The 10056-nt window shown below is 41.8% G+C and overlaps 2 protein-coding genes across 2 annotated transcripts; both read left to right on the top strand.

Moving 5' to 3' along the window:
* Positions 1–1162: 1162 nt before the first annotated feature.
* On the top strand, positions 1163–1906 carry LOC102844843 (bifunctional lysine-specific demethylase and histidyl-hydroxylase MINA-like; the record flags this gene model as incomplete). Its single annotated transcript, XM_006899089.1, has 1 exon — positions 1163–1906. A coding segment is annotated over exon 1 (744 nt), but the record flags the coding sequence as incomplete, so codon positions are not given.
* A 26-nt stretch (positions 1907–1932) lies between these two features.
* On the top strand, positions 1933–2535 carry LOC102844432 (bifunctional lysine-specific demethylase and histidyl-hydroxylase MINA-like; the record flags this gene model as incomplete). Its single annotated transcript, XM_006899088.1, has 1 exon — positions 1933–2535. A coding segment is annotated over one exon (603 nt), but the record flags the coding sequence as incomplete, so codon positions are not given.
* Between the last annotated feature and the right edge of the window lie 7521 nt (positions 2536–10056).

The raw sequence follows: 10056 nt of genomic DNA, 5'->3' as shown, positions 1-10056 counted from the left end.
ATGAGAAGCTGGGACTGTGGGGGTATCCACACATCTGGCTAGCTGGTGACGGGAAAGGTATGATCTCTCCTCTTGCTCCCTATGTCCTCTGGAGATGAGGAGAATGGCTCCTTCCACTACCCAGCATCTCTGCTTTGGGGAATTTCTCATTATGCATATATGTTGTTGTTTCAACTCATAGTTGACCCTCCAGTGAGTTTTCAAGAGGCTGTAAATGGCACAGGAGTAGATTGCCCATTTTTCTCCCTCAGAGAAGCTGGTGATTAGAACTGCATGCCTTTGGGTTGGCAGCACAACTTCTTATTCACTAGATCACCAGAGCTCCCTTAGGGGTAAAGGTGGCTATGAGAAGCATATTCTTCCTCTCATATTTCTGGTGCAGCTTGATGTTGTTGTTACATGCCATTGAGTGGAGTATACCTCACAGTGATCCTGTGAGCAACAGATCCGAACCCTGCCCTATCTAGTGCCATCTTCTTTAAAATTTTATTATTTTTGTGGTACCATCAGATCAGATTTGACTGGTACAGGAGGAGATTGTCCCTCCTTCTCCAGCAGAGCATCTGGTGGATTTGAACCATGCACCTCTGGGATTGCAGTGCAGTTCCCTGCCACTAGGACACCAGAGCTCCCTTATTCTGTTCCATCTTGATCATCTCTGACACACTTGAGCCCATTGTTGCTGTCACCATTGCCAATCTATCTTGCTGAGGGTCTTCCTTTCTTTCACTGACCCTTCATCTTTCCTAGCACGATGTCCTTTCCAAGGAATAGTCTCTTCTAGTGGGTGTAGCTGGCAGTGGACATGTGTTATAGGAGCTGTTGCTCACTGGACCCTCTGCTCAAATGTTGAGCCTTGAGTGCATGGTTCAATTTCATGGTGATAATAGTTTCAGGGGGAGGTTATATCATTATGGCCTTTAAGAAATTGTTAAACGAAAAAATGCAAGCTGTGAGATAACATACAGTTTGATCATTTCACTTTTAGAAAATGATCTGAGAAGCTGAGCTATAAGAAGAATAGGACATCAGGATCCAAGGAAGACTCATTAAGAACCTGTGATATGGCCCCTGGCCTCCGCCTTACCGTCTCCCGGCCGCGCGCAACAGGCCGTGCTGGGAGGTTTACATCGTGTCACTGCTTTGCATTGAAGACACAATGATGCCAAAGAAAGCAAAGCCTGCTGGGAGTGGGAAGGAAGAGGAGCCTGTTCCCTGTAAGCAGGTGAAGGTGGAGACAGCTGTTGTGCCGTTCCCTCTGAACTTTGACAGTCCTAGTGACCTCTTTGAAAGTTTAATCTCACCTATCAAGATAGAAACTTTTTTCAAGGAATTCTGGGAGCAGAAACCCCTTCTCATACAGAGAAATGCAGTGGCCACATATTACCAATCCTTGTTCAGGCTGACAGATCTGAAGAGTCTGTGCAGCCAGGGCATGTACGATGGGAGAGACCTAAACGTCTGCCGGTGTGTCAATGGGAAGAAGAAGATTTTAAATAAGGATGGCAAAGCACACTTTCTTCAGCTGAGAAAAGATTTTGATCAGAAAAGAGCAACAATTCAGTTTCACCAACCTCAGAGATTTAAGGATGAACTTTGGAGGATCCAGGAGAAGTTGGAATGCTACTTTGGCTCCTTGGTTGGCTCAAATGTGTATATCACTCCCTCAGGGTCTCAGGGGTTACCACCCCGTTATGATGATGTAGAGGTTTTCATCCTGCAGCTGGAAGGAGAGAAACACTGGCGCCTCTATTGTCCAACCGTGCCCCTGGCTCGAGAGTATAGTGTGGAGGCTGAGGACAAAATTGGGAAGCCAACACATGAGATCACGTTGAAGCCAGGTGATTTGCTCTACTTTCCCAGAGGGAACATTCATCAAGCAGACACTTCTCCAGGACTGGCCCACTCATCAGCACCTATCAGAACAGTTCATGGGGAGATTTCCTTTTGGATAACATTCCTGGGCTTGTGTTTGACACTGCAAAGGAAGACATAGAGCTACATGCTGGCTTACCTCCGCAGCTGCTTTTGCAGGTGGAAAGCAAAACTCTTAGAACAAGATTAGGTGGGTTTCTGAGGATGATTGCAGATCGGCTGGTGGGCACCAAAGAACTGTTTTCATCGTACATGAAGAAGGATTTTGTAACGAATAGACTACCACCTTACCATGACGGAGACGGAGCAGAGCTTTCCACACCAGGTGGATCATTACCACGATTGGACAGCACTGTGAGATTACAGTTTAAAGAGCACATGGTCCTCACAGTAGGGCCAGATCAGGATCAATCTGATGAAGCTCAAGAAAAAATGGTTTATATCTATCACTCCTTAAGAAATAGCAGAGACACGCACATGATGGGGAATGAGGATCCGGAGTCTCATGGACTTCGCTTTCCTTTATCACATATGGATGCACTGAAGCAAATTTGGAACAGTTCAGCTATTTCTATCAAGGACCTGAAACTTCCTACAGATGAGGAAAAGGAGAGCCTAGTATTATCCCTCTGGACGGAATGTTTACTCCAAGTAGTCTAGCAGGAGAAGGATGGGCAGTCTCCTCCTGTGAGATTAACTGCCTCTGAAAAACTGCCGCCGGGTCAGCTATGGATCGGTTCTGTCTCAATGGAACACAACAACAACAGTCTAGTGTTTATGTAAATGAATAGTAGGCATTTGGTTCTACAAATTTTTAAAAAGAAAAGGTAGGAAGACACATGGTGGGTAGCAAGAATGGTTGTATAAGAACCAAGAAGGTGGAGTTTCCTTCCCTCTGCATCCACCAGCACTCAAACTCCGTGCTGCTGGTGGTCAGCTGGGTCAGACGTGAAGAGAGAAGCACAGTTCCAGGTGTTCCATAGAGTGACAAAACTGTACCTTTTGGAAAGTTTATTTACTCCAGTATGGTAGAAAAGGCACAATTCCAATAAACGTATCATTTAAATGTAAAAAAAAAAAGAACCTGTGATATGCAAAAGATACAATCCTGCTTGCTGAAAAAGGACTTGTAGCACTAATTTAAGTAGATAAAAGACTACAGCTTTCAACAGGGATTACAGATCAATATAAAGAAAACAATAATCTCCACAACGGGACCAGTAAGGGACAGAATCATAAATAAAAAGAAGATTGAAGTTATCAAGAATTTAACTTGACTTGTTGTCTTGTGTAGGGTAGAATTGTAATCCACTGTTAACTGGCCTTCTAGCGGGTTTTCAGAGGAAGGGGAGGAGATTGCCCATCCTTCTGCTGTGGGGCAGCTGATGGCCTTGAACAACAAGCCTTTGGAAAAGCAGTGCAGCTTCTTGTCACTATGCCATTCCCTTAAGAGAAGTTAAGAAATCAAAGGAGACTTGCAGTGGGATAGTAAACTAGTTAGACCAGGAAACCTTTTTTTCTTCTGCAGGTACAGTGAAAAACACAGAAAGGTGGCTATGAACAATAATCCTAAAACACTGAAGTCTGGGAGAATTTATTGAATGCAAAATCAGACCCGGATGGAGAGAGGAAGCTGGAGGAAAACACTGATTAAAGAGACTAGTGAGAGAGTTCCTCAATCTGATCTGAGCATACCCTTTCCTCTGCCCCTCCCCAACAGGCTCTCAGGATCACCAACAGAAGAGACCCACCAGTGTCTGGCTTCATCAAGGACATGACTTTATTCCCTCCCTTCCTTCCTTCCTTCCTTCCTTCCTTCCTTCCTTCCTTCCTTCCTTCCTTCCTTCTTCACTCCCTCCCCTCTTCATGTTCAACCAGCAGAAGTACCTCTCAACTGAATAGGTAGGACTTCCTCAATCCACTTCTACAGAGCAAGCTACAGATGCAAAGCATGGGAGCCTCAGAAAACATGGACTGGCTCTACTGTAAAAGTCAACTGTATATCATAAAGATGGAATTTCAATTAAAAAAAACTGTATATCAGCCCACAGATCACACCCACTATGATCCTGTTATACAGCACTATGATCCTGTTATACAGCACACCTAACATCAGCCTAGAAGCCTCACTCCCTCTTGCCTGCAGTCTCCTAACCCCAGGAATCCAGCAAACAATGACTGGCTTTATTGGGGGATATTTATAACATACTTAGGCTATGCTCATTGGTAGGCTCCCTTCCTCATAGCATTTGGTAGTAACCTACCAGCCCCCTGTGATGCCCACTTACAGCCTTAGACCCACTCCATATGTAACCATGCCCAGTGCTGGCCTCACAGCCTAGGGCTGTGCACACAATGGCCCAGAGTTAACGGACTGCTAGCAACCTCAGTGATTTAGAGATTCACTGGTTTACAGAGAGACTCTGATTCACAGTGATTTAGAGGTCAGTGACTCAACTGGCCTACTATACACAGGTGCAATGGTTCAAAAACTTCTTCGCTGGCACTGTGGAAAGGCAATATTTTGCCAGCTTCAACGATGAACCTGTTCTTAAATCGCAGTTGTCAATTCAGCAAAGTGACAGGGTACAGATCAATATACAGAAATCAGTCAAATTTCTCTATAGTAAAACAGAGATGACTGAAAAAGAAATTAAAAATACATGCCAATTACAGTAGCCACCCAGAAGATGAAATACATACAAACAAATCTAATCAGAGACAAAAAAGTCCTATATAAGTAAAATCACAGACCATTATGACAAGAAACAAAAAGACTTATACAAATGAAAGAATATATCATTGTCAAGGATGTTAAGACTTAATACTGTGAAAATGACAATTCTACTAAAAGAAGTCTGCAGGTTTAATGTAATCCCAGTGCAGATTAAAGGCCTTTCTTCAAGGAAATGAAAAAGACAATTTCCATCTTTATTTGGAAAGGTAAGAGATCTTAGAATAGCAAAGCTCTACTGAAGAAGGCAAACAAGACAGGAGGCACCACACTTCCTGATCAAAAAACCTATTGCATCCCCAAATCTCTGTAAATGTTCATGAAAATGAATAAAATTTAATAAAAAAAATCCCCCCCAAACCAAAACCTATTGCATAGCAAACACCAAAGGTTAGCAAGATTGTGGAGAGATTGGAACTCTTATTCACTGTTGGAGGAATGTACAGCCACTATGGAAGGTGGCCTGGCATTTTCTCCAAAAGTTGGAGATAGAAATACCATTTGACCCAGCAATTACACTACAGGGAATATACCCTAGAGAAACCAGAGCCATGACTCAAACAGATGTATATACATCCGTGTTTATTCTGCGTTATTCCAATATCAAAGAGATGGAAGCAACCTAAATTATATCAACAAGTGAATAGATAGAAAAACTATGGTTCATTCACATACTATGAAATATTATGAAACTTTGAAAAACAATGAACTCGGAAAACATTACATAACACGGGGGAGCCTGAAGGACATTATACTGATTGAAATTTCTCAGTCACAAAAGGACAAATATTGCATAATACCACTGTTATAAAATAGGACAGATAGGGGAAGGGGGCTTGGGAAAAAATGGGGAAAATAGTGGATAGATAATGAATACTACATTAGAACAGAGGAGGGGAAGAACTATCTGAAAGGAACATAAGATAAGGCATTATATGTATGACAATAATCTGGAACAAGGGATGCTTTGCTGGGTGTGCTGGGGAGGAGGTAGGTAGGGAGGGAAAAGTGTGCAACAGTAAATAAAAACCAAACAAAAATTAAAAACTAAACAAAAAACTCGACTGCACAGCTATGGTGCTAGTACAGTAAGCAATAGACATTTAGACCAGTGGAAAAACATGGAGAACCCAGAAATCCATCCATCCATCTATGGTCAACTCATTGTTGACAAGGAGATGAAACCTATTAGATGGAGAAACGATTATTATCGATGGAGAGTTGGCAAAGGATCAAACCAGGTGAATTGATATGGTGACTGCTGCAATGGGCTGCGTGACAGGAAGTGTGAGAATGGCATAGGTTAGAGCAGGGTTCAGATCTTTTGTTCATAGGGACGCTATGAGTCGTACTGCTCTTGACAGCACTTAATAACAAAAACAACCCAGCACTTCAACATTTCCACAAAATAATGTGAAAAATTAAAGAACAATATCACTAATATCACATGCAAGCCAATATCTTGCTGAAGATCATCTAAAACAGCTAGTACATAAACAAAGAATTGCCAGAAGGTCATTTCAGGTTTAGAAGAGACTGTGGCATTAGAAGGATCCTGGCCAAGAGCAGAGAATTCCAGAAGAATGTCTGCTGTGCTCTACTGACAAATGCAAAGGGATTTGACTGTGCGGATCATAACAAACTATGGCTGACATTGAGAAGAATGGGAATCCCAGAACAATCACTTTTCCTCATATGAAACCTATACTAAGAAACTGCTTTCCGAACAGAGTAAGGGAACACTGCAAGATTTAAAATCAGGAAAGGTACTCTGCTTTTTGCCAAGATCCATCTAACATTAGCTATAATATCTGTAGTACAACGACCTCTTCTAAACCCAGCCTGCACATCTGGCAGTTCTCTGTTGATATGTTGCTCCAGTTGTTTTTGGATAAATTTCAGCAGAATCTTGCTTTCATGTGCTATCAATTATATTGTTTGATAATTTCCGCACTCTGTCAGGTCACCTTTCTTTGGAATGGGAACAAGAGATTTCACAGTAATTACACTTTGGTTGTGGTGTCAGGAGGGACCAGTTTCTGGTGAAGGACATGGTGTTGCTGGATGAGTTGCTAAGACAACAGTAGGAACAGCAGATCTGAACACTCTTGTATCCTGTGTCCTCTTCACCTCTGACACACTTGAGCCCATTTGCTGCAGTCACTATGCCAATCCATGTAGTTGAAGGTCTTCCTCTCTTTCACTGACTGTCCACTTTTCCAAGCATCATGTTCCTCTCCAAGTAATAGCCTCTCCTAGCAACATGCCAAAAGTATGTGAGCTGAAGCTTTGCAATCTTTGCCTTCCAGGAACACTCTGGCTGCACTTTATCCGGGACATATCTTTTTGTTCTTTGGCAGTCCATGGGATATTCAGTACTTTTCTCCAATATCACAGCTCAAAGGCATCAGTTCTTCTTCTGTCGTCCTTATTCAATGTCCGGCTCTCAGATGCATAGCAAATGGGATTATGGCCTGAATCAGATGCACCTTAATCCTCAAACTGACAATTAGTGCTTCTCAGTAATTTGAAGAGGTCCCTGGCTGCAGATTTTTTCCAGGGCAATATGTCTCCTGATTCCCTGACTGCTAGTATCAAGGGTGTTGAATGTGGATTCAAGTAAGATAAAATTGTTGACAGTTTTAGTGTTTTCTCCATTTATCATGATGCTGGTGGGGAGAATTTTTGTTTTCTTGATGTTGAGATGCAATCCATACTGAAGGCTTCATTCTTTGATCTGCAGCAAGTGCTTCATGTCTTCTCTGCTTTCAGCAAGCAAGGTCATGAAATCCGCATATGCAGCTTGTTGAGGAGTCTTCCTCCGATTCTGAAGAAGTTCTTCATAGAGTTCAGCTTCTCAAATACTTTGCTCAGCAAACAGATTGTATAGGTACAGAAAGAAGATATAACCCTGACACACAACTTTCTTAATTTTAAACTTTGTACTTCCCTTACTCTGTCTGCACAACAGCCTTTTGGTCTAGGTGAAAGTTTTGCATGGGCACAATTAAGTCTTCTGTGATTCCTATTCTTCTCAATGTTAACTGTAATTTGTTATGACCCACACAGCCAAGTGCCTTCGCATAGTCAATAAAGCACAAATAGACATTTTTCTGGTATTCTCTGCTTTTATCCAGGATCCACCTGACAATCAGCAATGACCCTGGTGCAATGGTTTCTTCTAAACCCAGCTTGGACTTTTGATTTGGCAGACAAGAGCACTGAAGAAGAGGAAGCTTCTCACCAAGATCGATGGACACACTGGCTGTAATGATGGGCTCAGACACAGCAACAATTGTGAAGAACATGCAGAACAAGACAATGTTTTCTTCTGTTGTGAATAGGGTGCTCTCATGGTCTATTAGGTAAGGAATTGTGCTGCCAACCCAAAGGCAAGTAGTTCAAATCCACCAGCTGCACTGAGGAAGAAAGACAGGCAATCTCCCATCTATTTTCTCAGTCTCTGAAAACCCATTGGAAGCTCAGATAGAGATCAATTCCAACTCTACAGCAATGGGTTTTAGGGGCGAGTTGGAACTGACTCAAAGGTGACTGGCACTTTCTCTTTTATGTTCTTCCTTTTCCCCTTCATAGATCCTTTCTACGCTCAAAGGTTTTCCAATAAAAACAAATAAATGAAGAACTCAAGCCCCACAGATACTCTTGGCCCTCTTGGCCACCAACTTACTTCCTTCAAGGCCTCAAGGCATTCCTTACCTTGGACACATATGTTGTCACGAAAAATCAATTGCTAGAGAAGGATACTTAGTTGGTAAAATAGAGGGTTGACCATGGTGATGGGGGCCCTAGATGAGGTGGGCTGACATGGTCAGGAGACAGTGGACTTGGGCAGTCATGATGGACGAGGCGATGTTCTGCCCTTTTGTGTATAGGGTTGCCATGACACACGCCAACTTGGTCAACGGCAAGTAACAACGACATCATCTTCATGCAGGGCAGAGGGCCATTTCCTGCTTTTGTGGTGGAGGAGAAAAAAAACCCAGCATGTAAAAACAAACAAACAAAAATTACTTCTCTTAAAAAAATTCAATCCAATTTATAAATAACAAGTTATAATTTAAAAACTGGAGTCTTGGATATTGTTTAGAAATATAATAAAGACATTGCAAAGTTTCTGCAAGAGGAAGTTTCTCGGTTGAGCAATTAAATTTGTTTTTCAAGGGAGGCACAAAATCTTTAAACAAACACATAATTTAAACCTATTGATGAATTGCATTTTCATTACAAGTACTTCATGACCTTAAAACAAGCAGAGGTTCATATTTCTAGTGGTAAAAGAAAAAATTGTTTGTTTTAGGGACAAATTCACTTTTCATTGTTAGTACTTTCTGCAAGAGAAGGGTATGGAGAGCATATTCAGAAACAAATTAACCTTTTGTAAACATTTAAAGCGAAAATTCCCACCAGAGGTACCACCTACACAGACATTAAAAGCAAATTTTGTTGTTGCTATGTGTGGGCAAGTCGCATGTGAGTCATAGCGACCCTATGCACAATAGCTCAGAACCCTGCCCTATCCTGAGTCAGTGTCACCGCCTCTGACACACCTGTTCCCATTACTTAAGTCACTGTGTCAATCCATCTCATCCACGGTCTTTCCCTCCTGCATTGTGCCTCCACCCTTCCAAGTATGATGCCGTTTTCCAAGGACTGGTCCTTCCTGGCAACATGCCCAAAGTATGTGAGACAGAGCTTCAAAATCCTTGCCTCCAGGAAGTAGCTTGGTTTTAGTCTTTCCAGGGCAGACCTGTTCGTTTTCTTAGTAGTCCATGCTTTATGTTCAATACCCTTCTCCAGCACCACAATTCAAAGGCATAGATTCTTCTTCTGTCATCTTTTGTCATTGTCCAGCTCTCTGATGCATAGCAAGATTAGAAGACCAGGGCCTGGAAAAAGCAAATATATTAATGGTCAAATGCTTGGTTTCTAACAGAAAGGTTAGCAGTTTGAACTTAGTGGTTCTGAGGGAGAAAGGTCTGGCGATCCACTCTTCAACATTATAGAGAAGAAAACCCTTTGAGATCTTTCCTCTCGGTCATATGTGATCACTATGAATTGGAATTGATTTTGTGACATTCACCAACAACAATTATGATTTCTGAAGTGGAAATTTATATTTTTTATTTTATTTTTAAAAATTTATTATTTTGTGTGTGTGTACTGTCAAATAAGATGCAACTGGTACAGAAGGATATTGCCCCTCCTTCTCCAGTAGAGCATCTGGTGTATTTGAAACGTGTGCTTCTGGGATTGCAGTGCAACTTCTTGCCACTAGGCTACCAGAGCTCCCTGAAATTTATATTTCAATGAAATTATTTACTGTTTAAGTAAAAATAACTTTTTCAAATAAATTAAGACTTTTTGAAAACATAGTAGATTTGAAGAAGTCTAGGCTGAGGGTAGACAACAGACTGAGCATGAGAAAA

The sequence above is a fragment of the Elephantulus edwardii genome, unplaced genomic scaffold (genome assembly GCF_000299155.1).
Source record: "Elephantulus edwardii isolate Elephantulus edwardi_28Jun2011 unplaced genomic scaffold, EleEdw1.0 scaffold00246, whole genome shotgun sequence".
Lineage (NCBI taxonomy): Eukaryota > Metazoa > Chordata > Mammalia > Macroscelidea > Macroscelididae > Elephantulus > Elephantulus edwardii.
This window is presented reverse-complemented; position numbering and strand designations above follow the sequence as displayed.